The sequence below is a fragment of the Haemorhous mexicanus genome, chromosome 33, assembly GCF_027477595.1.
Source record: "Haemorhous mexicanus isolate bHaeMex1 chromosome 33, bHaeMex1.pri, whole genome shotgun sequence".
Classification (NCBI taxonomy): Eukaryota; Metazoa; Chordata; class Aves; order Passeriformes; family Fringillidae; genus Haemorhous; species Haemorhous mexicanus.
The window spans coordinates 389,406-417,096 of NC_082373.1; the positions used below are offsets into that span (position 1 = coordinate 389,406).

Sequence of the window (27,691 nt, forward strand, 5' to 3'; positions counted from 1 at the left end):
GGAGTGGGTCTGACCCCCCCTCGCCCTCCCCCATCCCCACCTCACACCTTGGCACGTCACACGGCTGGGACCTCCTGAGGGGGGGGGAACAAGGAGGGGGTGTCCCCACGTCCCCCCTTCAAGGTGTCCTGAAGGAAGGGGACACGGGGAAGCCACATCCTCTGAGGGAGAGGGAAAGACCCCCCCAACCTTGGGAGGGGTGGGAGGCAGGTTGGGATGGAGAGGGGCTCACATTTAAAAACAACAACAAATAAAAAGAAACAAATCTAACACTTAAAATGAGGTAGGTTTGGGTGCAGAAGCTCCTTGTGTCTGTCGGGGTCTTGGCTGCATCCCGCCGCCGCTCCGGGGTCTCGTCCACACGCACAAACAAAAAAGAGATCAAAAGGAACCGAGCGAGCTCTGGCCGCCACGCCGGGCGGGGCAGAGCCCGGATTGTCGAGCTCAAGGAGTCTGTGTTACCTTGGTAATTAGCGAGCAAATATTATTAGTTTCTAAAAAAAAAAAAAAAAAAAAAAAAAAAAAAAAAAAAAAAAGAAAAAAATAAAATAAAATAAAATAAAATAATCGTTATATCCAGACCAGCTCCGCACAATCGCTCCGGCTGCGCTGGGCCCGGCGCTGCTCCCCTGCGTGGCTCTCCCACGAGGGAGGCAGGCAGGGGGTGGTGAAGGGGGCGTTTCTGAGCCCCCCCACTCCTTTTTTCTCCTCGCAGGACGAAGCAAAGAAAACCCTGAGTTGCCAGTTCATCTGTCCGTCCGTCCCGCTCGGGCAGGGCCGGCAGCGCTGCAGCCGCTGCTCTCCCTCCGTGCCTGGCCGCCCCTGGCACCTCCTGCAGCCCTGGGGGGCTCGGCGAGGTCTCTGAGGCGGGGGTGGCAGCCCCCAGCCCCTTTTTCCCAGTTAGTTCATCCACTTCCTGCAATTCCAAGCTCCACAGTGGCAGGGGATCTTGTGCTGATCGTCCTCGAAGTCAAACTGGTAGTCGTAGGTGAGCTGGGAGGGAGCAGGGAGTCACCCAAAGCACAGAGCTCAGCCCTGCCACCTCCAGCCCCCCTCCCTGGGTCCCCCAGGACCCCCTCAGCACCCCCTCAGTCCCTCACTGACCTCCTCCCCCTTGGGGATGCGCCGGCTGGAGATGATGATGATCTTGTCCTCCTTGTCGAAGGTCACGACTTCGGCCACACAGTTCGGGGCACACGAGTGGTTGATGTACCTGGGGGACAAGCAGGGTCAGCACCAACCCAGGGGCAGGACAGACGGATGCCATGGCTCCCTCTGGGGGTATCCCACCACCCCAAAGCCCCCCGTGCTCACCTGGCTGGGCCCCCCGTCAGCGTGGCGTCAATGACGTGCTCGTTGTTGATGCGGAACATGTAAATGCCACGGTTCTGCCACGGAGGAGAAGAGGGGGTTCAGGGGTGCAATGAGGTCCCCATACCCCACCTGAGTAGACATCCACCACCCCATGTCCCACAGGAGACTCTCAAATCCCACTGGAGTCCCTCCACATCCCATGTGAGTCACTTCATGTCCCACCAGAGCTCCCAAAATCCCATCTGAGACCAAACCAGAACCCTTGATATCCCTCTCAAGTCCCTCCACGTCCCGAGTCCCCACATGTCCTGCCAGAGCCTTCACCATCCCCACCAAATTCACTCTCATCCCACCTGAGCCCTCAACATCCCATATGACTCCTCCCATGTCCTGAGTCCCTCCATGTTCCACCAGAGCCCACAACATCCCTCCCAAGTCCACATCCCATCTGACTCCTCCCATGTCCTTCTCAAAGTCCCTCCAAGTTCCACCAGAGCCCACAACATCCCACCCAACTCTGCCCACATCCCTGCTGAGCCCCCAACATCCCATCTGATTCCTCCCATGTCGAGTCCCTCCTTGTTCCACCAGAGCCCACAACATCCATCCCAAGTCCACTCTCATCCCACAACCCATCTGACTCCTCCCATGTCCTTCTCAAAGTCCCACCAACATCCCACTCAAGTCCCTCCACATCTCGCCCAAGTCCCCACACAAGCCCCCAGCACCCCAGCAGAGCCCCACCTGCTCCTCATAGATCTTCTCCCGCCTGTTGGCCACCTCGTTGCGGATGATGGTGCCGATGTACTCGATGACCATCGTGTGCTTCTCGATGTCCTTGGCCGCGTAGAGCCCCAGCCCCTGGATGCGGGACCGTGCCAGGTACACGTTGTTCTTCCACTCCGTCTTCAGGCGCCGGTACTGGGAGGATTTGGAGTGCACAAACTGCTTGCTGTAGGGCGTGTTGGTTTCACCCGTGAACGTGCTCTGGTAGGCCTTGGACATGCTTGTGCTGTTCAGGGTGTGGGGCCTTTCAGGAGAGAGGGAGAAGGGTTAGAGATGAGAGATCCCCAGGGATCCCAGCTCTCCTGGTGGATCCCAGCTCTCCCAGTGAATTCCAGCCCCGCTTACCGCTTGTAGTGTGTGAGGATCTTGGGCTCGGAGCGGGCGCAGCCGGTGGGATTGATCATCAAGGGCAGCTCCATCAGAGGATGGCGCCCATAGCGGAACAGGTAGTTCTGGCAGCTCTCCACGCCTGGCAGCTGCAGAGGGCGACATGAAAGGACCAGGAATCAATAGGCAGCAGCAGAAGAGCCACTGGGCCCTTCCCCAGCAGGGTGGACCCCCAGTGTGGAGGAGAGAGCTCCATGCCCACCCTAGGACCTACCGACTCGGCGATGCGCAGCACCGCGTGCACCGTGAGGCCGAAGAGCTCCTCGCCCTTCAGGTACTCGGGGAAGAGTCGCAGCATGTCGGCCTCCTTCCTCATCATTGCCACTGGCTCGATGATCCGGTTCCACACAGCTGCCAAGGGAAAGGAGAACCACAGAATTAATGAGGCTGGAAAAGACCTCCAAGATCGCTGAGTCCAAGTGACCAATCACCACCTTGTCAGCAGCGCACTGAGTGTTACGGGTTGAAGATGGGGACCCAGTGGGGACCTCAAGCCACCTTCCACCGCCCCACCCTCTGGTGTGGCTCAACCACTGGGACAAAAGTCGGACACTGGCATTTCCCAACTCCTTACCTTGTGGCGAGGAGTCAGAGAAGACAAGATCCTCCAGGCCCTGCTCGATGACCTGCACAACGAACTCAGGGCGCCCGTTATTCTCGCAGATGGTGCAGCGGTAGCAGCAGCGGCGGTTGTTGGTCCGCAGGCTCCAGTAGATGCGCGTGGCCTCGTAGCCCACAGGGTAGAGGGCCGTGACGCTGTGGAAATCGGCCATCTGGTGGGGCAGCAGCTGCCCGATGGCGTGGAAGACCAACCCGCCCACGCGGAACATGTGGAGCCGCTCCCCACGCTGGATGATGCTGGCGATCTGCTTCACCTCATCCCGCTCAATGTAGACGCGGCGGAACACGGTGAAGCTGCTGAGCTCCTGCTCGCAGGGCCCCTTCAGCTTGTGCAGGGGACACAGCATAGTCTTGTCCTTGAAGAACATGCACTTGGCGCGGATGGCGCAGGCGAAGTGGTACACGCTGGGGCAGCGGATGCGGTTGCAGCTGTTGGTGGCACCGGTTTTCTGGCACAGGGAGCACTTGGTGAGCAGCCCACGGTGCAGGGCCACCTCCACGTTGATCAGGGCCCCTCCCTGAGTCTCGTACACCTCCGTGGACCACAGGGCGCAGTTCAGGTGGACCCAGAGGTCGAGGTCAAGGTTGAGCAGGCGGGCCGGCCCGTCCGTGGCCCCGTCGCCCTCCTCGTGACAGAAGCAGCACTTGCGCATGTCCTGCGGCACCTTCTCGGGGCGCAGCGTGGTTCCCAGCTTGTCGATGAACTCGGCGATCTCCTTGTCGCCGTCACGCTTGGCTCCCCCTTTCTGGATGGTGACGAGGAAGCGCAGCCGTTTCCAGCGCACCCCCTTCCACTTCTTCAGCCGTGGCCTCGCCTCGTCCCCGTCCTCCAGAGGCCGTGAGCGTGGCTTGAAACGGGGAGGGGAGTGGACAGCTGTGGCCCCTTCCTCCTGGGGGGCTGGCGAGGGGGCTGGTGGCAGTGGTGACAACGGGGCTGGGGCTGCCTCGTGGGACGCCTCGGGGTCGGGGACCCTGGTGGGCTCAGCAGGGCTGGATGGGGAGGGGACGGAGGGGGACAGCGGGGGCGAGGGTTCCTGGGGTAGGACAGAGAGCTGCCGCACGTCCAGGTTGGAGACGTTGTTGACGTAGCAGTGGTGAAGGGTCTTCTCAGGAGCAGGGCTCTCCTGTGGTGCGGGGAGGGGGACACGGGTCAGAGAGTTGCAGGGATGGAGACCCCCCAACCTCCCTGAACATCGCAGGGAGGGGTCCTTGGCCCTGCAGGGGCATCAGCATCCCACATGCCCCCAGCCCTGCAAGGACCTCCTGGATTCCTTCCTAGCAGACCCAGCACCAGCCCATGTCCCCCCAGGAAACTCCCTGGAATCATGGGGTGGCCTACAGGGACCACCAGGCACCTCTCCCAGAGAATCCCTGCTCCTGTACCCCACAGCCCTATGGGTACCCCAAAACCCCCCTCCCAGTGGAGGACCCTTGTGGGGACCCCTGCATGCCACTGACCTGTCTGAGCAGAGTCAGGAGGTCCAGCTCGCCCTTGAGGCTGTACCCTGGCAGCACTGCATCAAACTGCTTCAGCCATTCCGAGCTGCTGTCCGGCACCTTCCCAGCCAGCGCCTTCTCCTTCCCTCCGAGCATTCCTGGGAGAAGGATGGACTGCCTGTCATGGGGGTCCCAGCCTGGGGACATGGGGGGTCATAGGGACAAGAACACTCACCAGCCATATCAGTCTCCACCTTCTTGGCCTCAACCACAGCTGCTCGCACAGGGCCATCGGGGAACAGCACCTCGTAGGAGCTGGGAATCTTCATGCTCAGCAGCTCAGCCATGGCCACCATCACCCCATTGAGGTTCTAGGTGAGAGGAAGGCAGGATGGGTCCAGGGTGCCACAAGTGTCACTGTTTATGGTCATTGCTGGGACCCCAAGGGTCTTGAATCTCCCAATCCTCTCACTCACCTTGGCAGCTGCTGCAGACACCGTCAGCATGACAGAGACCTCGCTGCTCTTGCCCTTCTCCCATGGGGCTCCAGGGCCAGCTGCACCCACCTTCCCTGGTGGAGCCCCAAAGGGCTCTGAGACCTCATAGGGTTTTGTGTCGGGGAACACTGGTGTGGGGAGAGGGGGGTCAGAGCCATGGGGAGCAGAGCCAGGGTCAGAACTGTGCAGACCCAGCCCCACTAACAGTCACCCATGAGCCTACCCAGCTGCCCCAGATCCCTGCAGGGAATCCACCACCCTGCAAATCCCTTTCCCTCACATCCCACACTTCCCGAGAACCCTTCCTCTGGCTCCCTTAATCCCTTCCTAGACAAGGAACTCCGTCCTGCCCCATCCGTATCTCTTCTTACCTGACACACATGCTCCAAACCCCCTCCCTCTGCTGCACATCCCACAAACTCCCTCCTGCCCAGTCCATATGGACCACAGACCACTCCTGCCCTGATCCACACACCACTCCAGCCCATCCCACCTGGGATGCTGGCCCGGGGGATGATGGGGATGATAGGGGACAGCACACGCTCCTCCAGCTCTGGCTTGGCCTCGCTGAGAAGTGGGAAACGGAGCAGCTCCTCGCCCAGGACACTCTCAGGGGATGAAGCAGTGACGATGCTGTCGGGGGAGTCGCTCTCGTCGTCACTCTCCATCCTGTGGGGATGGAGGTGTCAGGGGTCACAGGGCCTGGTGTCACCCATGGAGGGGCTGATGTCACATGTGGGGGGTCACCACAAAGGGGGTCTCACCTGACGTCCTCGGTCTGGTTGTGAGGAGGGGTGGGCAGTGCTGCCAGCAGGTCCAGGCTCTTCACCTCCACAGCTGGTGTATCTGCAGAGAAGCAAATGGGTGTCACTGGGGGGACTGACAGGTGGCAGCATAGATTCCATGCCACCCCTGTGCCAGCCTGGCTCACCTTTCTGGCTGTGGGGCTCACGGGCTGGGTCAGCATCCTTGGGCTGCTCCCCCAGCTCTTCAGGGGCCGTGACACCATTCACCATCTTCTGCTGCACGGAGGGAGGGGGTGTGGGGGGCAGCGAGGAGGGTGGCGTGGGTGGGTTGCTGAGGTTGTTCTGGGGGGAGATGGAGGGGTGAGAACAGCAGGATGGTCCAGGACCCCCAGATAAGGGGGACAACCCCCCTCTCACCTTGGTGAGCAGCTGGGAGTAGTAGTCGGGGACGCTGTCGAGCACAGCACTGCCGAAGGCGCCCCTCAGCTGGCTCTTCCCGTTGATAGGGCTGCTGCCAAAGGGCGCGAAGAGGCTGAAGTTGGCCATGATAGTCGGCTCCGTCAGTGGCAGCAGTGACAGTTCCTGAGGACAAAGCGGTGAGGGGGGGACAAGGGCAAAGGCAGCCCCCTGCCACACCCTGGCCCGCGGCTGTACCTGCTTCAGCTGCTTCATGAGGGCCTCGCCAGGACGCAGCCCCTCATCCTTGCGCAGCTTCTTGCGGGATGCTGGGATCCGCTCGTTGCCTTTCTGTACCCGCTTAGGCTTGCTGGGTGCTGGCTTCCTGGCAATGGAGGGGTCCTGAGGAGGAAAACGAGGGCATGAGCTGTGCCAGCACAGCCCCTCACCCATCTCACCCCCAGCCCAGCCTCTGCTGCTCACCTCCCGGCCCAGCAGCAGTGACTGTGGCCGTGGCTCTGTCCCAGCGCTCCGGTTCTCCGTGTGCCCGTTGAGCTCGCCTGGGCTCTGTGCTGAGAGCTGCACGTTCTTGGCCCGCAGTAGCTTCTGCAGCAGCAGGTGCCCAGCCTCGGAGCGCCCACCCGGGGCCAGCAGGCTGTTGGCTTGGCTGTCCCCAGGGTCCCCATTGGCCTCTGGTTTTGCTGTCTCATCTCCGTCCACCTCGCACTGTGCCACTGCTGCTGCCTCTTCCTTCGGCTCCTGCTTCACCAACACCTGGGGGGCTTCACCTGCTGCGGGGGCTGCCTCTGGCACAGCCCCATTGACTCGGGTCTCACCAGGGTCAGCTGGATCCGCCCCAGGTGTCTCGGGGTCCCAGGGGCCGTGTGCTGGGTCAGGGAGGGCCCCGCTTGGTGTGGGAGTCAGCCCCGGCTCTGCAGGTGCCGCAGGGCTGGGGGCCAAGGCTGGGATCCCCGGTGATGTCTTCTTTGGCTCTTGAGGGCTCTGCTCAGGGCTGGCCAGGTGCTGGGGAGCACAGCCCAGGGGCGAGGGGGCTGGTGGCGTGGGGAGGCGGATGAGGCCGGGCTGGGGGCCACGGGCAGCCAGAGCTGCCTGAACCAGCTCAGCCAGGGGCTGCTGGGGAGGCTGCCCCGGCAGTGCTCGCCCCGGCTCAGTGGCAGAGCTGCTCTGTGCCTCTGCTGGGGCATCTGCTCGGGGCTGGAAAAGGGACCCCATGGGACGAGGGGGCTGGCGGGTAGCCGGCAAGCTGTAGTCCGGGGCCTGCCCGGGGAAGGGGCCAGGGGTCCGTAGTGCCTGGTTCTGCTGCAGCAGGCTCTGCTGGTGCCGCTGCACCAGGAGGGCCTGGAGCTGCTGCTGCTGCTGCGGAGTCAGATGCCGCAGCTGCGGGTTCTTGGCCAGGACACCCTGGAGCTGCGCCCGGATCTGCCCCATCACCGGCCCCGGCACCTGCCCCAGGAGACTTGGGGGGAGACTGGCAGTGCCCGACACTGGCCCTACTTTGTGCTGAACGGGGCTCTGGAGCCGTGGGGGCTGTGGCTGCCCTGGCAGGGCCCCTGCCACCCCCTTGCCTGGCTGCTCTGGGGGCCGCGGTGCCGGCACCATGGCCTGTGCTGGGCCTGTCCCACAGCCCAGGGGTTGTTCTACCACCCCAGCCGTGTCCCCGTGCTGCTGGGACAGCTCGGGGTGGACAGCCCCAGGGCTCTGCAGCGGCGGGGCGAGCAGGGCACCTGGCTGCCCAGGGGCTGCCCGCAAGACACCCGGCTGTGGGGAGGTCAAGAGGAGCTGCTGGCCCTGCCCTAGCTCAGCCTGGTGCTTGGGGGCTGGGGGCTCTGGGCCCCCCAGCCCTGCAGGATTGAGGGCTCCCTGTTGCTCCCCATGCAGCTGCCCCCCACTCTCACCACCCTCAGTGTGCAGGGTACTGCCGTCCATCCCCGCGGGCTGGTCCTTTGCAGCCAGGACCGCCGGGGCCGGCTGCATTCCCTGACTCAGGTGCAGCACAGAGGGGGCCTGGCCCCCTGCCCCGTGCTGCGGAAAGTGCTGGATGGAGGGCTGCCCCTGGCCCAGCCCCAGGAGACCTGGCTGGGCAGCCACTGCTGAGTTCTGCTGCTGCTGCTGCTGCTGTGGAGCCAACAGTGCCCGAGACTGCCCCAGCTGCTGGGATAGCACAAGCCGGTGGCTCAGCATCCCTGGAGTCTGCGGTGTCAGCTGGGGCGAGCCCAGCACCCGCTGCTGGTGGGGGGCCAGGACGACCTGGCGCTGGGCTGGGGGGTGGCCCAGCACAGGCTGGTGCTGCAGCCCTGGCCCGTGGCCCAGCACGCCTGGCTGCTGCTGGGGCGAGAGCTGCTGCACGAGGAGGCTCTGCTGGCTGCCCAACAGCCCCGGCTGCTTCGGCACCATGGGCTGAGCCCCTGCGCCGGGCTGTGGGGCTGGGGGCTGCTGCTGCTGCTGGCCCAGCAGGCTGGGCTGCCCCGGCACGGCTGTTGGCTGCACTGGGGCCTGGCCCAGCACACCTGGCTGCTGCATGGATGCCTGGCCCATCATGCCTGGCTGCTGCAGCGATGTCTGGGCCAGCACACCTGCCTGTTGCATTGAAGTTTGTCCCATCACACCTGATTGCTGCATGGATGTCTGTGCCATGATGCTCTGTGGCTGCATCGAGCTCTGTCCTATCAAACTTGGCTGTTGCATGGATGACTGACCCATCACACCCTGTTGCTGCATCGACGTCTGTCCCATCACACCTGGCTGCTGCATGGACGCCTGTGCCATCACACCTGGCTGCTGAAGCGATGCCTGTCCCATCACACCTGGCTGCTGCATGGAGCTTTGACCCATCACGCCCTGTTGCTGCATCGATGCTTGTGCCATGACACCTGATGGCTGCAGTGACGTCTGTCCCATCACACCTGATTGCTGCATGGCTGCCTGTCCCATCACACCTGATTGCTGCATGGCTGCCTGTCCCATCACACCCGGCTGCTGCATTGAAGTCTGTCCCATCACGCCCTGTTGCTGCATGGCCGCCTGTCCCATCACACCTGGCTGCTGCAGCGACACCTGTCCCATCACACCTGGCTGCTGCATTGACGCCTGTCCCATCACACCTGGTTGCTGCTGCAGTGACACCTGGCCCAGCATGTTCTGCTGCTGCAGTTTCTGTGCCAGCTGCATCCTCTGCAGCTGCCGCTCCTGCATCAGCCGGCTGTCAGCGGCCAGCCCGCGCAGCGCCGGGTTCCCGCTGAAGAATGCGCCAGAGGAGCCGGGTCCGGGGGCATTTCCTACAGGCTGCTGCCCCATGAAGGACAAGCCCTGCTGCACGGCCATGGACACACCGCCCTGGGGCAGGCGCAGCCCCCCAGGCTGCCCCGGCTGCTGGCCAAGGCCCTGTGCTCCCACCAGGGCTGCCCCGGGCTGCTGCACACCGTGTGCTGAGAGGAGCTGTCCTGGGAGTTTGGACATGAGGCGGGGGCTCTGCGAGGGGCTCAGGGCCATCACGGCTGAGGCCTGGTGCTGGTGCTGCTGCTGCTTGTTGCGGTACTCAGCCATCAGGTTGGTGTGTTCCTTCTGCTGCTTCCGCACCTGATGGGGACGGTGCGGGGTCAGTGCCAGGAATGGCAGGGTTTTAGTGCCAGGAATGGCATGGAATCAGTGCCAGGGACAGGGAGACAACACAGCCTCAGCACTGGGGATGGTGGGGCATCAGCAGCAGGATTGGCACAGATTTAGTGCCCAGGACAGGGGAGCATTAGCATCAGGAATGGCGCAATAACAGTGCTAGAAATGGCACACCACCACCACCAGAAATGGCATGGCTTTACTGCCAGGGACAGTAAGGCATCAGCACTAGGAATGGCACAGAATAAATGATTGGGACAGTGGGGCATCAGTGCTGCAGACAGCAGGGCATTAGTGCTGGGAATGGCAGTGCATTAGTGCCAGAACAGCAGGGCATTAGCCCCAGGAATAGTGGGAGGTCAGTGCCAGGAATGGCAAAATGTTATTTCCAAGAACAACGGGGAATTAATACCAGGACTGGCACAGCATTAGTGCTGGGGACAGCAGGGCAGTAGAGCCAGAAATGGCCATTGACACTGAGGACATCACGTTTGCACTGGAGATGACACAGTGCTAAAGTCAGGAATAACGAGGTTGGCACTGGGAACAGTGGGACATCCCATTTGCACCAGGATCAAGGTGCTCACCCACATGCAGGGTCCTACCTGGTCCAGCTGCTTCTGGATCTTGCTCTGCTGCTCTGTCACCAGCTTCAGCTTCTCAGCATCGGCCTCAGGGAACTCCCGCCCGGCTTTCTTGGCCGTGCGCTGCTTGGCACACAGCGCCTTGCGGGACTTGCGGTGCGCCCCGATCTGCTCCTCCAGCACCTTCAGCTGCATCTGCAGCAGCTGCTGTGTGTGGAACAGCCACTCCTCATACTGGCGCTGGTCAGCCTCGTCTGTGGGATGGGGAGAGGGCTCAGATCAGTGGGGACCCCGGGTAAGCAGAGACCTTGGGTCAGTGGAGACCCCAGCTCCAGGGTCAGGGTGAGCCCTGTCCCACACCATGCCACGTCAGTACTCACTGATGACGCCCTGTGCAAAGGTGGGTGGGTTGGGGCGAGCCTGGGTTGGGTCTGTGCCACTCCGCTCCTGGAAGAAAAAGGAGGGTTTGGGACACATGCTGTGGATTGCTGTCCTCTCCCCACAAACTCCACCCCCTCAGAGAGCCATAAAACCACCAGTTCTGGCCTGCCAGCCCCAAGATTCTCCCAAGACCCTCTGGACACCCCACTCACCTGCCCGCTCCCTGCCAGTAAGTGGTTCTGCATCTCAGAGACAGCCGGGCCCCCCGAGAGCCGCTGGGCCAGCAGGGAAACCTGTTGCCTTTGGGGGACACACACACAGATGGGCTGTGAGCCAGAGCCAAAGCAACCTGCCTGCCCCACCCTGTGTCCCCCAGATCCCCATGTCTGTTACCTGTTCATGCCTGGGGCCACCCCGATGCTGCCCTGAGCCATCACCTTCTTGATGCCCTTCAGTGCCACCATCTTGGCCTTGGCAATGGGGTCCATGATGTCCTCGGCCGCAAACTTGTCCAGGTCTGCTGGGACGGAGACCACAGCACATTCAGCCTTATGCCCCCCCACCCAAAAGGGCCCCGTGCTCCTCCCAAAAAATCACCCACAGCCCCTACCTGTGTCTGGAAAGAAGCTGTTGGCCAACTGCTGCTGCATGACGAGCTGGGGGGGCTTCAGGCCCAGGGTGGGGGGCTGCACCCCGGCCATCGGCTTCTGCACCAGCACCTGCTGCTGGCTCTGCTGCGGCTGCCCCAGGGCCACCTGCACCCCGTGGGGGGATGACAGCACGTGGGGCTGCCCAGAGCCCATGCCCATGTGGGGGGCCAGAGCTGGGCCCTGCTGGGGTGCGTTGAGCCGGGGGGGCTGCGGTGGCAGCAGCGGTGGCCGGGCCACCAGCCCCAGCTGGAGGGGTGTCTGAGGGGTGCCCAGACGGGGTGGCTGCCCCTCGGGAGGCTGCCCAGATGCCCCTGTGTGCAGCATGGGGTGCCCTGGGGCTTGGAGGTGGGGGGTGCCTCGGGGCAGGTGGGCTGACATCTGCTGCTTCTTCTGCAGCTCCTTCTTCTCGTGCTCCAGGAGGTCCTCGATGAGCAGGGGCAGCTCGCTGGCCACCAACGAGCTCTCCATCTTGTCCAGGTCATCCGCCGGCGAGTGCCGGGCACTGCCCAGGCCCAAAGCTCCACTGTCCAGCTCAAACTTCTCCAGCAAGGGGTTGCTCTGGCCACCCAGCTGGGCAGTTGCCAGCCCACGGCCAGGGCCGGTGTAGGGGTCCTTCTCCAGCATGGGGACACCAGTGTGGCCACTGTTGGAGAACTGAGTCATGCTGAGGCGAGTGGGGCCGGTGCTGGAGCTCAGGAGGGTCTGGCCAGGTTTGACACTCAGCCCCAGGGAGGCAGAGATTTTATCTGTGCCCTGCAGTGCTTCTGACTTGACGGGCACCGGGAGGCGCTCGGGGCCAGGGGTGGTGAACTGGCAGGGTGAGGTCTTCAGGCAGCCATCCTCCAGCTTGGGCTTGACATCAGTGGGCAGCGAGCCAGCCTTTGCCTCTGCACCCTGTGCCTTGAAAGCTGGGTCAGGGGCCAGCACAGTCCCCGTGGGGCAGGCAGAGAGTCCCAAGCCCATCCCAGACACCAGTCCTTCCTTGGGCACCTCCTGATCCTCCGCAGATGGGGTCACATCTTTGCTGTCCCCAGGGTCAGGGAGCTTCAAGGTGGGCGCTGGTGGTTCTGTCTTGAGCTGGGCCTCACGCTCAGCCTTCTCGTTGGCCGACTCCACCAGGCGCAGGTGCTCGTTGAAGATGTCCTTCTTGTCACCAGTGTCCAGCTCAGGGTCAGTGTAGGCCAGCAGGTCGAACTCATCACCATTCAGCAGGTCATCGAGGTGGGGGTCTGCTGTCTCCAGGCTGTCCAAGTTGTCCAAGTCATCATCCCCTTTGGCCACATCTGGATCCAGGCTAAGGTTGGCCAAATCATCATCGTCTTCCAAGTCCTTGTGGGAGCCAAAGTCGTCATCCAAATCAGGCTCCACGGGCACCTCGCAGGGCAGCCTCCCCCCCTCCAGGCTCAGGTGGCTCTTCCCTGGGGCCGGCGCAGGGTCTGGAGCAGGGCCATCCTTGGGACCCTCGGGGCGGAGGGTGGCACCGGAGGACAGTGGGCGCGGGGGGATGTGCTGCTGCAGCTCCAGGGTGGGTGCTGGCAGCGGGGCTGCTGCCTTGGCGTGGGCCTGCTGGTGGCTGTTGCCCATCTCAGCTCCCTGCGGGGACGCGGGTGGCAGCGGTGCTGGAACCTTCTGGGATGGCAGTGCCTGCAGGGGCATGACGGGGGTGCACAGGGCCTGGGGGGTGCCTTCCTCCCCGGGCAGGAAGAATCGAGGCCGGGGTGCCTGGGGGGCAAAGGGAGATCCCACGACACCCCCAGGTCCCTTCTGCACATTGTGTCGTAGCTCGATGAAGGGAGCGCCCAGGGCAGCTGGGGAGGGGGGCACGGCCTCGGCAGGGGTGGGCAGGCGGGTGCCCAGGCTGCCCATGGGGGTCCCAGCGGCCGGGGGGGCGAAGCGGGAGGTGACAGGGAGCCGCAGGGCCGCCACGGCCGCTTGTTGCTGCTGCTGCTGCTGCCAGAGGTGCTGCTGCTGCTGCTGTGGGGATGGTGATGGGAAGACCCCACGGGGGTAGAAGGCCTGGGGGGGCCCCACCGCCGCCCTGGAAGACACCGTGGTGTTGGCACCAGCTTGGTAAAGCCCCGACACGCTGTGTCCCGTCCCCCTCAGACTGTGCCAAGCACCCGAAAACCCACAGCCATCCCCTCCCTCCAGAGTGATCCCCACGAGCTGGGTGTATGCATGTGATGTCTGCTGGCTCCCACCCATGCATGCTGAGCCCGTGGCCCTGCCAGGGGGCACCCACCGCCCGCTGATGTCCAGCATGGCTGGCGTGGCCGCCGGCGGGGGCCGGGAGAGCCGCTCGTCCTGCGTGAAGGCTGCCTGCACCATGACGGAGCCGGGCAGCTTCCCAGCGCCAGCTGCCGTGGCCAGAGTCCCGAGAAGAGCCTTGTCCTGGAAGAAGGAAGGAAAAAAGAGTCACCCATCCATCAGGAACATCCCACTGCTGTGCCCCTCCATCAGCCACATCCCCCCACCCCATGCTGCTCCATTAGCTGCCTCCCCCCCATGCCCCTCCATCTGCTGCATCCCCCACCCTGTACCCACTGTGCCCCTCCATCAGCCACATCCCCCCACCCCGTGCCCACCATGCCCTTCCATCAGCCACATCCCCCGTGTCCACCGTGCCCCAGCTCTCCCACCTGTGCTGGTTGGTACGGGGCCATGCCCCGGCTCAGCTCAAAGCTCTGCCCACTCTCAGGTGCCCAGCCTGCTGGTGAGGAGGAGGCAGCAGCAGCCGCGCTCTCCTTCTCCTGCCGAAGGCTGTTCCTCTGGATCTGCTGGCGGATGAGCAGCTCCCGGAGCCGCTGGCGCTGAGAAGAAATTAGAGTTAGAGCCCAGAGTGGCAACAGGACGAAAACCAACAAAACAAACCATACACAGAGTGACCATCAATGCCTCCACAGCCCCAGTTTTACCCCTTCATTCTCTCCCAAACCCAAATGGATGCAACTGTATGCCAGGAGGGACCTCACCTGCCGCTGCTTCTCCAACTCCGACTGGCTCATGGTGCCCAGAGCCCCGTCCTGGGCACCAGGCAGCTCCACCAGGTCCCGGTTTGGGGGTGCTGAGAGCCCTGCAGCCACCTCCTCCCTCTTGTCGGCCGTCAGTCCCAGCGCAGTGCGGGGCAGGAAGGCTCCAGAAGGGTCCTGCTGCTGCGGGGGAGCTGGGGGCTGCGGCGGCAGCACCGACGGGGGCCGCAGGGGCGAGAGGCTGTAGGAGTCAGGGGCGGCAGTGCCAGGGCCCAGCGGGCTGCTGGCCTGGTGGAAGCTGGGGGACGAGGCGTAGGCCGAGCTCTGGGGCTTCCCAGAGCCATAATGGCTGTTGATCCCGTGGGGCTGGTGGGATGGGGAGCCCTTGAGCGGCTCTGAGACGGCCGGGGGGAAGGTGAAGCGCATGGGGGGCTGGCTCGCCGGGAAAACGCTGGCACCAGGCGAGCGGGCAAAGGGCGGCTGTGGCCCAGCCGCTGTCTTGGTGTGGGGGTCACCTGCTGGGGTGCCCCCAAAACCTCCACCAGCCGCCCCCACTGACTTGAACCCTGGCTCCGGCATCTGTGGACGGGGGGGTTTGTGCAGTGGGGTGAAGGGATCCCGGGACTGCGGCCGGGAGGGCGGCTGGGAGTAGGGATCAGGGGACTGGAAGCGAGGGGTGACTGGGGACTGGCAGAAGGCTTCGTTGGAGAGAGGGCGGGGGGTTAGGGGGGACTGGGAGCTGGACTGGGACTGGGGGCTGGCAGGGATGCGGGAGAAGGGTTCAGAGGGCAGGGAGCGGGGCGGGAGAGCGCAGCAGGCCTCAGGGGGCTGCAGCCGGGGCGTCAGTGGGGGTTGTGAGTAGGGGTCCAGGTAGGGCGACTGACGGTACAAATCAGGGTGGCCAGGGGGCGAGGGGGCCAAGGAATGGGGGTCGGGGGCCCGGTGCCCCAGCCCCGGGCTCTGCGGCTCTACCTGAGAGACCCGTGGGGTCATGGGGGCTTTGAAGACGTCGGCCGCCTTCAGCTCCGCAGCCGTGAGGTGGGGCCCACCTGGGGAGTCCCCATAGCCCATGGCAGAAGTGTAGCCAGGTGAGCAGACCCCCAGGCTTCCCCCATCCTCCTTCTTCACCTCCAGACCCTTCTTCTGCTCCCCAAAAGGCAGGGGAGAGAGCAGGGCCTCAGGGGGCCGTGCCCCAGGACTCCCTGGCACCGAGAGGTTGTCCAAGGAGGGGCACCGGGGCTTCAGGAAGGGGTCAGGGGTGCCAGGTTGGTGCCGGGGGGTGCCAGGTGGGGTGGGGTGGAAGTCAGGGGGAGCACGGGGGGCTGTGAGGGGCTGGGGCTGGCTAGGGAAGGGCTGGAAGGCAGCCCCCGACGTGGGGCTCTGGCCCAGGGGCGAGGGGAAGCGGGGCTCCAGCGTGTAGGCGGGGGCCGCGCCATAGGGATCGTGCGAAGGCACTTGGGCAGGGGACTGGGGCGGGAGCTTGAGGAAGAGCTCGCTGGGAGACTCTGGTCCCCCTCCGGCACCCGTGGGCGGCTTCAGGAAGCCCTCGCCGGTGGCGGGGGGGCTGCTGATGTAGACGGGCTGTGCCCCCGGCGGCACCGGGATCCGCAGGTGCAGCGAGGGCCTCTCAGGCTTGCGCAGTCCCTCCCCTTTGGTCTGCTTGTTGATCTGGCTCTCGGCCTGCTGCAGAGAGAGCCAGGCCATCAGCGATGTGGGAGCCCTCCTGCCCTCCCCACGGGTTGGGCATGGGCTGGGGGTGGGCACATCAATGTCCCCCAGGGCTGGGCCGGGGCCGCCGGGCACCTCCCCGCGCCTCACGTACCTTCTGCACCTTGTTGATGCGATGAGCCGCCCGGTTATCTTTGGCCTTTTGCTAACAAAGACATGAAGCCAGCTGACTTGCAGCCCCCGGTGCCCCGGCCCCCCACCCCACTGACCTCCTGGCACTCACCAAATATGGGGCTTTGTCCGTGGCAGGGACTTTCCTCCAGAGCTTCATGATCTGTTTGCAACGGCTCGACCAATCTGGGAGTCCAGTATGAGCAGATACAGGGGAGTAAAACAACATTAGCCTGGACCTGAGGAGCCCATTCATATCCTTGGTGGGTCACTGTCCCACCCTCATGTGAAGGGACAGCCCAGGCAATGGAGCTGAGACCCCCTGCCCACTGCAGAGCACACTTCAGTGCCAGAACAACCAAACTCTCCCCTCGAGAAAGAAACCAGGGGAGTCACACTCCACCCATACCCCCAACCCTCACCCCAATGGGGCAGCCACAGCCCCCCCAGAGCCCTACCTGGATAATCCTGCTTGAGGTTGGGGAAGTTCATGTTGGCGTAGAGGACAGGGGAGATGGTGGAGAGCTCACCCAGCTCCTCGTCCTTCTCCCAGCGCTGCAAACTGCGCTGGTTGTAGGACAGCCCGTCGCCCTCGCCCTCTGTCGTGGGCGTTGTGGGAGTCGAGGGGGTGGTGGCGGCCGAGCTGCTGGCCCAGGGGCTCTCAGGCTCGCAGTGGTCTGGGCTGAAGAAGCCACTCCGCTCCCTGAGTGGAGAGGAGTGTCACAGGTTGTCAGGATGTAAGGAAGAGTGGGTCCCAGGACACCCTGCAGTTCAGTTCCTCCAAGGAGAGGATCCCCAGCTCCTGTAAGTACCTGTTATCGAGGAATGGGGACTGGCAGACCCCTGAGAACGAGTCCAAGGAGACGGATCCGGAGAGTGAGCCCAGGGAAACGCTCCCTGTGAGGGAAAGGAGATGGGTTGCAGGGAAAGCAAAGCTAGGGCACAAACCTGTACCTACCCTGGGGTCCAAACAGCCCCCAAAGAGCACAACCCCCAAAATGCTTTCTATGTTCACCCCCAGAGCAACAGGGAATACCCAGGAGCCTGGGCTCTCAGAAACCACAGGCACCATTGAGTGAGTGAGTTTGGCTTTCCTGAGGCTGGAAACAAGCCCTGCCCTTCCTCACACACTCCAGGGACCTCCTGGATGATGGGGGCTCTGCCAATTCCACCCACCCTGCCCCGAGAGCTGCAGGTCTCCTTGCAGGAATGGCCGCTGTGCTCGGCTGGGGTCCTGCCCGGCCTCCATCCCCGCGGCCACGCAGTTGAGGGGCTGCTCCCCGCGCTCTGCCGAGCCCAGAACGTCCTTGAAGAGCTGCTGCACGTCTTTGCTCTCCATCTTGGGCAGCTCTGAGGAGGCAAACTCAGGAGCTGAATGCAAATATCACACTGATGGGAAGTGGAGTAACCTCGAGGTCACGGTCCTGGGACCACCCAGGCCTCCAGCAGAAGAAGGGGCACAGGATGGTCTCACCTTCTGTGGGGATCTTATCGAGGTCGGAGCTTAGCGCTCCCTCGCCCGGGGTGGCCGGTTTTTCGGTGTCCCCGCGGTCTGGGGAATCCTTGGGCTCATCGGCCCCTGTTAGGAAGAATCAAGAAGTGCTCTCAGCCCCCTGGGGATGCCCGGCTCAGGGCTGGGACCCGCACGGGGCAGCCCCTGTCGCCCAACAAGGGACACGAGTCCCTCGGTCCTCCAGCGGCGCCAGGCCACGCGGGGGCGCTCTAAGCACCAATCTATTGTCACGGGCATCATGGGACTGACGGGGTAGGGAACCACAGAGCTCAGCCCTGCCCAGAGCGGACCCTTCAACCATAGAGTTTGGTCTCGATGGCTGTGGGCGCCCTGTGCCCCGTGGAGGACTCGGCTCTGGGGGTCCCACAGGGGTCTCACCCAGCTCCTCGGCCTTCGCGTCGTCCTTGCCATCATCATCGGGAGCGGCGGCGCTGCCATCAGTGCTGTCCTCGCCTGCAGGGTAGCCCAGGATTCAGTGAGCAGGGTCAGGAGCCCCCGAGCCCCAGCGTCCTCCCTCAGTGGCGATGGCCGCCCCCCCACAGCCCTCGGCCTTCTCCAACGAGCCTCAGAGCCCACAGCACTGCTCACAATGAGGGTCCCCCAACAATCCCCGGGACTGTGAACAACCCCCTCAGCCATTCCGAGCCATCCTGGGAACCCCAACAACTTCCAACAAACCCGGGGCCGGCAACAACCCCAGGGACAAGCCCAAACAAGCCCAGGGACCTCCAACCCCACTAGGGACCCACAACGACTCCCCACTAACCCCTGTAATCCCCCTTCCTGGGTTGCAGACTCCCTCCTGGCCACACTCACCTCGGGGGTGGGTGGGGGTCTCCCGCCTGTCCGGTGTACCCCCCTGCAGTGCCCCAGCGAGGCTGGGGTCCCCCTTGGGCCTTGGGGCACCCTGGCCCAAGGCGGGGCGGGCGGCCCCATCCCCAACCCCGCCTGCTGCCAGCAGCGCCTTCCGGCTCAGGTCCATCAGTGCCTTCCCAAAAAACGCCTCCTGGAACGGGAGGGTTCTGTCAGCATCAGGGGGGCCCCCCCATCCAACCCCCCACCCACCTCCAGCCCCCCCCATCCAACCCCCCACCCACCTCCAGCCCCCCCCATCCTTCCCACCTGCAGGTATGGGGGGAACATGTCCTCCAACTTGCTCTTCTTCCGTCCCCGGCGCTTCTTCTTCTCATCCCCCTCTCCTGAGCCTGGATCTAGGCCAGTCTCGGCTGGGACATCACCAGGAGCCCCTGCAACAGCCCACCAGCAATGAACACTCACCCTCAAAAAGGGTCTGGGGCTGGTCCTGTGCCACTGGCACAGCGCTGTGAGGTGTGCCCTAAGGGCCCCTGCACATGCCTGGGGGTGAGAAGGGAATGGGAAATGGAGAGAGAGGGAAGGAAGTGGCAGAAGGAAGGAAGGAAGGAAGTGGTGGAAGGAAGGGGAAAGGAAGAAGGGGAAAGGAAGAAGGGGAAAGGAAGAAGGGGAAAGGAAGAAGGGGAAAGGAAGAAGGGGAAAGGAAGAAGGGGAAAGGAAGAAGGGGAAAGGAAGAAGGGGAAGGGGGGGGAAAAACGGGGGGGGAAAAACGGGGGAAAGGGGGAGTGCCACTGGGCCTTACCATCCTCAGGGTGTCCCTCAGTGCTCAGCCCCTCACGCCCCACATCCGGCAGCACTGCTGAGACCTTCTTAAGCCGCGTGTGGGACTTGCGCTGTCTCACCATGAATCCACCGATGCCTGGGGGGGCAGAGAATGAGTGGGGATCACAGTGGGGCCACAGAAGAGCCTGGAAGGGTTCAGGGCCTGCAGGACACTCACCAGGCCGGTACGGTTTGCGCTTCCTCTTCTTGCACTCCTCAGGGTCCTCCAGCCCCTTCCCTGAGTCCCCATCAGCTCCAACATCGCGGTCGGGGCTGGCTGGAGTCTCCAGCTTGATCTCACACTCCATGTGCTCCACACCCACTGCTGGCAGGTGCACGTTAGTGGGACCCCCTGACACCCCCACACTGCAACCCCCCAGCTCTCCCAGCAGGAACACCCACCGTCAGCTTTGAGCAGCTCATCGGTGTCCAGGTCACCGTCCTTCTTATCCTCAGGGCCCAGGGGGTCGCCCCCCTCCAGCCCCCCATCTCCATTGAGGGTGCCTGGGCGGCCCTTGCGCTGCCGCCGCTTGTGCAGGGGTGACAGGGTCAGGTTGCGCAGCACGGCCATCCCTGTCTCTGTCAGCCACACGCCCTCGAAGCGGAAATACTGGGGCTCTGAGGGGACAAACACCAGCATTGGGGACAAATGCCAGCACTGGGTGCGCAGTCAAAGAGGGCACAACCCTGGGAACCCCAGCAGGGCACCGCACATACCTGGATCCTTGGCTTTGATCATCTCTGCAGAAGGCGCGGGCACTGTGGCAGGAGAGCAGAGGAGCAGGTGAGTCCCCACACCCCTCAAATGCCCCCCCAGGTTCCCCAGAGTTCCCCCTGCCCCATGAGCTCACCGGGTTTGACCACGTAGGGCTGGCAGGCGCTGCAGTCGAAACCCTCATCCGCAGCCTGCTCCACCTCCTCCTCAGTGAAGAGGCTGTCACACGCAGCGTGCAGCCACCTGCGGACAGCATGGGGGACCCATCACACACCACAACCTCCCCCTGGAGGACCCCAAATTTGAGTCCCCAGAGCCCAGGACACGGTGCTCACCGATCGCAGTGCCGGCACTGGATGAGCAGGTCGTCCTCCACGTACTTCTCGCGGCAGAAGGGGCAGACCACCAGGCTGGCACAGGGTGCACAGTGGGTGTAGTTGTTCTGCCACTCGCAGTGGAAGCCAGGGGAAGCAGCCCCACACTGCACACAGCACACACACCTGCAGAGAGGCACCCCAGGGGTCAGCACCCTAAATTTGGACCCCAAATTTGAGCCGTGTGGCTCCCCCCCTTTGTGTCCCCCACACACCACTTGCACTTCCAGCCGCCCTTGGGCACGGTCTGCAGCGGTGGGTCCAGGCAGTAGGTGTGGTAGCTGATGTCGCAGTCATCGCAGAGCAGCAGGCGCGAGGGGTCCGAGGCTTTGCCGCACACCTCGCACACGATGCACTCCACGCAGCGCCAGCCCTTCAGCAGCATCACCTTGGTGATCTGGGGACACGGGAGGGCAGCCATGTGAGCCCTGGGCATGGCCACGGGGGTCCCCAGGCTTGCTGTGGGGGACACCCCAGGGCTTGGCATGGACATGTCAGAGAACAACTCAACACACAAGACGTGCCAGGCATGACCTTGTGTGTCCTTGTGGGGCAGAGCACAGTTCTGGGGTGGGGCTGGGGGTCCTGGGCCCCCTCCTCACCTTGCTGTTGACACAGTAGGGGTGGTAGCACTGCGAGCACTGGGAGCAGGCGAGCAGGTGCCCCTCGGCCCCGCGCCCGAAGCTGCCACACACCACGCACATGTCCTGGGGGGGGGAGGTTGTGAGTGAGGAGACACGGCTGGCAAAGGAGAGACAGTCTGTCCCACCCTGTCCATCTGTCTGTCCTGCCATGCCCTGGTTACCTGCATGAGCACAAACTTGTCAGTGTTGGAGAAGAGGACGACTGTGTTCTGCATGGTGTCATCATCATCCTCGTCCTCCTCCTTGCTGGGCGAGCTCTCCACATCAGCGAGCTGAGGGCAGAGCGGGAGGCTCAGCACTGAGCACACCCTCTCTGTGCAGTCTGGGGGCACCAGGAAGATGCAGGGCCAGCAGAAACCCTCCCCAGGGGGACGCTCTGTACCTGCCCTATTTTTTGTGGTGAAGCCCCCAGACTCAGCAAAGGCGCAGGCATGAGATCCCATAAGACCCCAATCCACCCCACACTAAGGCCTCAAGTCTTTCCAAGAGAGGGATGACAGGGAAGGGGATGGGGGAGACTCTCAGCTCTCAGCCTAACAGCTCAAGGATTCCCTGGACCCCACCCCTGCCCCAACCCAGCCTTACTGCTAAGGTGTCAACAGACGAGGTGGTCGACTTCAGGCGTGCACGGCCTCGGCCTCGGCCCCCATGGGAGCCACCTCGGGGGCGTCTCCGCCCAGGGAAGCTGCTGCTGCGACCCTGTGGCCAAGGGGAGAGGGAGTTACAGTACTGGGAGGCCCAGTGGGACCCCCATGCCAGAGCAGCAGAAGGGCACTGACCCCACCCCACCCCATGCTCAGCCCTTGCCTACTTGCTGCAGGGGCAGCTCAGGGAGGGGATGTGGTGCCAGCAGGGCACTCAGGGTGAGGGGTCCCCCCAATATCATGGTGAGGGGGATCCCCCTATACCTGCTTGACACGGGAGCGCCCCGGGGAGCTGCGGCGCCGGCTCTTGTCCCCGTCACCCTTGGCTGCTGGCTCGAAGAGCAGCGAGTCATCGGTCTCAGCACCCAGCGGCAGTGACCCAGCGTCCTCCTTCTGCAGGCTGGCGTCAGCCGAGGCCGGGCCCAGCTCAGGGGACAGAGAACCCCCACCCTCAGGGTCTGGGGACCCCAGCAGCGGCTCCGAGCCGGGGAAGCTGCTGCTCGTGTCGCCCTGGCTCAGGTTGGAGATCTCGTTGAGGATGTCGGGCCGTGGGCGCAGCGCGGGGGGCTCGGGGCACCCCTCGTCCCCGTGGCCCAGCAGCTTCTCGCCGGTAGTGCACACCTCCATGGGGGTCTCAGGGCCCAGCTCCTCAGGTTCCAGGAGCAGGGGGGACCCCGAAGGGGACCCCTTGACTTCAGGGTCCCCCCCAGCCCGGCTTTCTTCTAGGGCATCCTCCTCGCTGAGCGGCGGGGAGCTTCCACTGGTGCCTTCCCTCTCCAGCCTTGGTGCCTCTTCTTCCTCCTCTTCCTCCTCCTCAGGCAGGACCGGGAAGGGCCCCAGCTCAGGGGCTGGGCTGCCGTGGGGGGCATCTCCAGGGGGGCTGGCTGGGGACTCCCCCTCGCCACCAGCCATCTCCATCTCCTCATCCTCAGGTGGCTCGGCAGGGGCCAGGGTGACAGCGGGGGAGCCCAGGGGTGGCGGTGGGGAGCCAGGGGGGTCGGTGTCCATGGCGATACCAGGGCTGCCAGGGGGCTCAGGCAGGGCTGGGGTGGGTGGCTCGAGCACCTCGTCCTCCTTGGCATCAGGGGAGGGGGCTGGGGTCCGTGCAGGTGAGATGGCACGGAGAGCTGGGGGTAGACAGGGGGAAGAGTGATAGCACAGCCTCCCAGAGACACCCCACCTTCCCAATCCCAACCCTGGTGTTTCCCCAGACCCACCTGGGGGAGCTGAGGGTGGGGGTGTCATCTCAGGGGGCAGCGAAGGCTCTGGCTCCAGCTCCATCTCCTCCTCGGGGAGCACCTCTGGAGCCAGAGCTGGCGCTTCCTCTGCCACTGTCACCTCGGGGAGGAGACCTGGGGGATGGGGTGAGGGAGTGTGAAAGTCCCCTCCATCCCTCCTGTGCCACCCAGCCTGGGACTGAGAGGCAAGACTTTCCCCCCACAGCTCCCAAAGTACCCCAAACAGGGCAACAACATATGAAAAGAGAAGGAACACAGGAATCAGGCAAAGCCAGTGCTGGGAGAAGCCCCTGGTGCAGGAACCCCACACCCACTGGAGACAGCAGGAGGGGAAAGAGGACAGTGAAAAGTGCCCAGATTACCTGGTGGTTTCAGGTCCTCCTCGGGGGGCAGCTCACTGGGGACCGGCTCTTCAGGGGGCAGCTCAACAAGGGGGGGCTCTTCAGGGCTCAGCTTCTCGGGGGGCAGCGCTTCAGGAGGAGGGCCCTTGGGGAGCAGCTCGATGGGGGGTGGTTCACTGGGGGGCAGCTCATCTGGGGGCAGCTCATTGGGGGGCAGCTCCTCAAGGGGAGGCTTGTTGAGGGGTAGCTCATTGAGGGATGGCTCACTGAGGGGTGGCTCTTCAAGGGGAGGTTTGGGGGGTGACTCGATGGGGGGCAGCTCGTCAGGGGGTGATTTGTCAATGGGCAGTACTTCGGGGGGCAGCTCATGGGGGGGAGACTTTTCAAACGCTGGTTTCTCAGGGGACAGCTCAGCAAGGGGAGGGACATCGAGGGGCACCTCATTGTGGGGGGGTTCACTGGGGGGCAACTCCTCAAGGGAGGGTCTGTCAGGGGACAGCTCAGCAAGGGATGGTGTCTCAAGGGGCAGCTCCTCAGAGGGAGGCTCCTCAGGGGGCAGCATGAGAGGAAGGGGCTCCTCAGGGGGCTGCACTTCAGGAGGCTGAATGTCAGAGGGCTGAATGTTGGGGGGCGGCTGATCGAGGGGCAGCTCATCAGAGGGAAGTTCTTCGGGGGGTTCCTCACTGGGGGGCACCTCCACAGAGGCCAGCTCGCCAGGAGGAGACTCGGGATTGCCTGGGGGAGCCTCCTTGGGGTCTGGGGGTGCCTCTTTGGGGTCTGAGGGTGTCTCGCTGGGGTCCATGAGGGGCTGCGTCTCCTCATCACACCCCACAGGCTCCAGCTCAGGCGGGGGCACGGGCGCATCCGTCAGCTTGCTGGGGACAGGGGACTCTGACCTGAGATGGGGGAACCTGGGTGAGGGGGCAGCGCTCAGGCCACCTCATCCCCCCACCCACAGAGGGCCTGAGCCCCCTCTAAACCAGCACCCCCATCCCCACTCACATCTGGGCAGGCAGGTCAGGCTGTGGTGAGTGTTCTGGCGCCATAGGGACATCGGCCATGGCACGGCGCTGCTGGCAGTCCCTGCACACCTCAGACCCCAGGGACCACTGGCAGCTGGAGTCAGGCCCTGCGGGGTGCTGGCCACAGTCTGAGCAGACCCAGCAGTTCTGGGAGGGAAGCAGAGATGTGTCAGGGGGTGCAGTGGGGGACAGGCACCCTGTACCCCGAGCAAGAGCAGGACATACCTTGCACTTCCAGGAGCCAGTGGGGAGGCCCTGGGTGGCTGGCTCTGTGCAGGAAGTGTGGTAGCCCTTGTCACATGCCTCGCACACCAGCATGGCAGAGTCCTGGCCAGGCTGCCTGTGGGGCAGAGGGGCAAATGAAGACTGGGACCCCTCCTTGGGTGCACACTGCCCTCCCCACCGCAGGTCTGGGGGCTCACCTGCAGGTTTGGCACACTTTGCACTGGGGGCACTGCCAGCCTGAGCGCTTACGAGGCGTCAGGGAGATGTCCAGGCAGGCCCCGTGGAAGTGCTGCCCGCAGCTGGTGCAGAACACCAGGTCCCGCAGGTCGCCTGGCCCGTTGCACACCGAGCACCGCGCGTCCTCTGTCAGCCACGAGAGAAGGGGGTCAGGGCCGCCAGCTCGTGGGGTTCTACCCCTCTGGGAGCAGGGCAGGAGGGTCCCAGCACCCAGGGGTGGTGTCCCCAGCCCCACGCACCTGTGTCCACGGCCTCAGCCACGTGCTCGGGGCAGAGCAGCCGCAGGGTCTTCATGGACTGGAAGCAGCCGCTGGCGGCGGCGCAGGGGAAGTGGTAGAGGCGGGAGCAGCCGGCGGCCGCCCGGCACGGGATGGTGGCCCCCGCCCGCCCGCAGCGTTCACATTTCTGTGAGCAGAGGAGTCCGGGGGGTCAGCACCACTGCAGGGCAGCAAGTCTGCAGCAAACCAAATCCCTGCCATCCCCCTGGACTCGCTTTGGGATCTGCTCACCTGTGAGATCCCTGAGAAAACAGCTCTGGCCACGCCGGCCTCCTCTGGCCCCGCACCAGCCGCCCAGGCCGCGCACCAGTGGTGAACCCAGCAGTGCCCTGTGGGGAGGGGGGAGTCAGGGACAGCTTGGGGACACCCAGGTGGCAGGATGGGGACCCCCGTGCTGTGACCACACTCACCCGTCGGCTCGAAGAGCTGTGCTGGGGTCACCCCCTCGGAGAAGCCAATTTGTGCCAGGCCATTACCCGCCAGCTCTGGCTCTGGGGGGAGCTGGCTGGGCCCTGGGGGAGGCTGGCCAGGCCCATCAGGGGGCTCGTGGCCCACCAGCCGCTCGGGCCAGTCAGGCACCGGCTCAAAGCGCTGCAGCTCCCGCTGCCCGTGTAGGCTCCAGTCCCCACAGTTGCAGAGGGCACAGCGGCGGCCCAACAGGCTAGGAGGGGACAACAGGGGGTGTCAGGGACATTCAGGACCCCTTTGATAGCTCCACACCACCCCCGAGTCCTCGCAGCCTCACCTGCCAGCCTCAGGAGGTCCCTCCATGCCCGTGTTGTCCGGCTCTGGCCCCGCAGAGGCTCCTTCGGGGGGTTTCAGGGGGTCCCCCTCGGCACTGCCCATCTCCTCTGAGGCCATGACCCCATCGGCTGTGGGGACAGGGGGTGTCACCACCACAGGGGAAACAGGGCCAGGTCCCCAAAGTCCTGCCCTGGCTCACCTGGCGCGGCTGCGTCCTTCTCCTCGCTGGGCACCTTCTGTTCGTCCATCCTGCCTCCGGCGTTCCTGGGGGGGCCACAGCTGTAGGGGGGGGACACCGGTCAGCACCAGGAATGGTGGCACCTTCCCTGGCACCCTGCAGCCTCCCTCTGTCCAAGGGACAGGGCAGCATTTTCCCATCACTCCCCCAACCACAATTTATAGGCTCTGGGACTGGGAATGTCCCCCCCGAGCAGGGGGTGGCTCCCTGCCCCACAGGGGTCCAGGAGACCCCCTGGCCTCCCCCATCACCCTCTGCCCACCAGGTCCTCTCCAAATCCAGCCAGTGACATCCCAACATATCTGGAGCAACCAAACCCCCGAGTGACCTCGATTAAACTGTGGGGGAAGGGGGCTCAGTGACCCCGGCTCTACCACACACCAGCAGCCCAGGGAGTCACCACGACCCCTGAGGAACCCTCAGGACCCCCCCAGTGCCTCCCACGTAGGGAATATTCACGGGGAATTTGGGATGCAGCAAGAAACGGGGTCCCCACCACCAGCACCTGCCTGTGCCCCCATTTCCTCAAGCCCAGCACCAATCCTGCACAGCACAGGGGGTCCCGGGATGGGTACGGGGGGGAGACTCACCCCAAAACACCACGCACAAACCGGGGGGGGCCATGCCCTGATCTACAGCCGCCTCCTCCCACCGCTGCCTCAAGCGCACCCCAAAAACCCCAGAGGGCTCCAGCACCGCGGGGGCAACGAAGGGGACCCCAAACCGGAGCACGGGGCACACACGGGGTGAGCGGGGAGATCTGGGGGGGACCCGCGGGCACCGGGAGGGCCCCAACGCAGAGTCCGGGGCACCGGGGAGGGGGGGGACGCGCCGGGGCAGCGCCAACCCTCCAAAAACCCAGGAGGGCGCGGGGAAGGTCCCGGGCGCGGGGTAGGAGCGTCGCGTCCCACCCAGCACCTCCCTGGCCCTGGTTCCCGGTGGGCCCGGGGCTATTCGGGCCCTCCCCGGAAAGGCTCCGGGGCCGGGGGGATTCGGGCCCTCCCGGGAAAGGCTCCGGGGCCGGGGAGAGGCCCGGCCCGCACCCCTCGGTGGGCCGGAACACCACGCGGGGACACCACCCCCCCCACACCCTCCCCGGTGCGCCCGGGCCACGCTTCCCCTGCTCCCCGGTGCAACCGGGGGGTCGAGCCGGCCAGGCCCCGATCCCCGGCCCACCGCGGCCTACGCTGGCACCGGCACCGGGCCCCGCGCGACGGGCCCGGCCGTACCTGCGCCGCAGCCACCCGGGCCCGCCGGTACCGGACACAAAGGCGTGAGAGCCGCGCTCTGGGCCCGGCCCCGGTCAGGCCTTACCGGGAGCGGCGGCACGGCGGAGGCGGCGCGGCCCGAGCCCGCACGACCGCGGGGCCGCTCCTTCCGGGGCCGCCGGGGCCCGTCCCGCCCGCGCGGGCCCCCCGGCGGGGCCGTTTGCACCCCCGCTCCCCCCGCCCGGTGCTCACCCCCGCGGCCGCCCTACGCCGACGGGCCTCGGGGCGCGGGGCGTTCGGTGCTCCCCGGCGCGGCCATTTCCAGAGGAAAGTAGGTCCCGCCGCCCGCCCCCGCCCCGCCCCGCCCGCCCCGCCGAGGCCGCCGCCGCGCTGGG

At 64.7% G+C, this 27,691-nt stretch overlaps 1 protein-coding gene across 9 annotated transcripts; it reads right to left on the minus strand.

Annotated features, from left to right (window-relative positions):
- Window positions 1-267: 267 nt before the first annotated feature.
- Window positions 268-27,651, minus strand: KMT2D (lysine methyltransferase 2D). 9 transcript variants are annotated; one of them, XM_059871941.1, is made up of 55 exons: window positions 27,549-27,651; window positions 26,050-26,129; window positions 25,852-25,978; window positions 25,517-25,767; window positions 25,338-25,435; window positions 25,068-25,233; window positions 24,789-24,954; window positions 24,592-24,706; window positions 24,347-24,513; window positions 23,366-24,240; window positions 22,983-23,117; window positions 22,030-22,892; window positions 21,707-21,820; window positions 21,283-21,393; window positions 21,080-21,184; window positions 20,693-20,874; window positions 20,439-20,603; window positions 20,240-20,346; window positions 20,106-20,147; window positions 19,791-20,006; window positions 19,567-19,713; window positions 19,369-19,485; window positions 18,876-19,000; window positions 18,570-18,759; window positions 18,132-18,206; window positions 17,715-17,819; window positions 17,417-17,590; window positions 17,053-17,137; window positions 16,699-16,943; window positions 16,353-16,426; window positions 16,224-16,274; window positions 14,405-16,084; window positions 14,072-14,242; window positions 13,675-13,823; window positions 11,393-13,470; window positions 11,176-11,302; window positions 10,995-11,082; window positions 10,782-10,848; window positions 10,423-10,655; window positions 6,668-9,781; window positions 6,443-6,586; window positions 6,206-6,370; window positions 5,974-6,130; window positions 5,807-5,888; window positions 5,536-5,711; window positions 5,022-5,170; window positions 4,781-4,916; window positions 4,567-4,703; window positions 3,062-4,232; window positions 2,702-2,838; window positions 2,446-2,576; window positions 2,059-2,344; window positions 1,315-1,388; window positions 1,105-1,213; window positions 268-993 (listed from the first exon to the last, which is right to left on the minus strand). In XM_059871941.1, the coding sequence occupies exons 2-55, from the start codon at window positions 26,096-26,098 to the stop codon at window positions 901-903; spliced, it is 16,296 nt and encodes a 5,431-aa protein (XP_059727924.1). In that variant the 5' UTR covers window positions 26,099-26,129; window positions 27,549-27,651; the 3' UTR covers window positions 268-900. The 9 variants fall into 9 exon arrangements, with proteins under 9 accessions (XP_059727924.1, XP_059727927.1, XP_059727921.1 ...); XM_059871944.1 differs by having other exon boundaries at window positions 11,176-11,299; window positions 19,567-19,710; window positions 23,366-24,255; XM_059871938.1 differs by having other exon boundaries at window positions 19,567-19,710; window positions 23,366-24,255.
- Window positions 27,652-27,691: the final 40 nt, after the last annotated feature.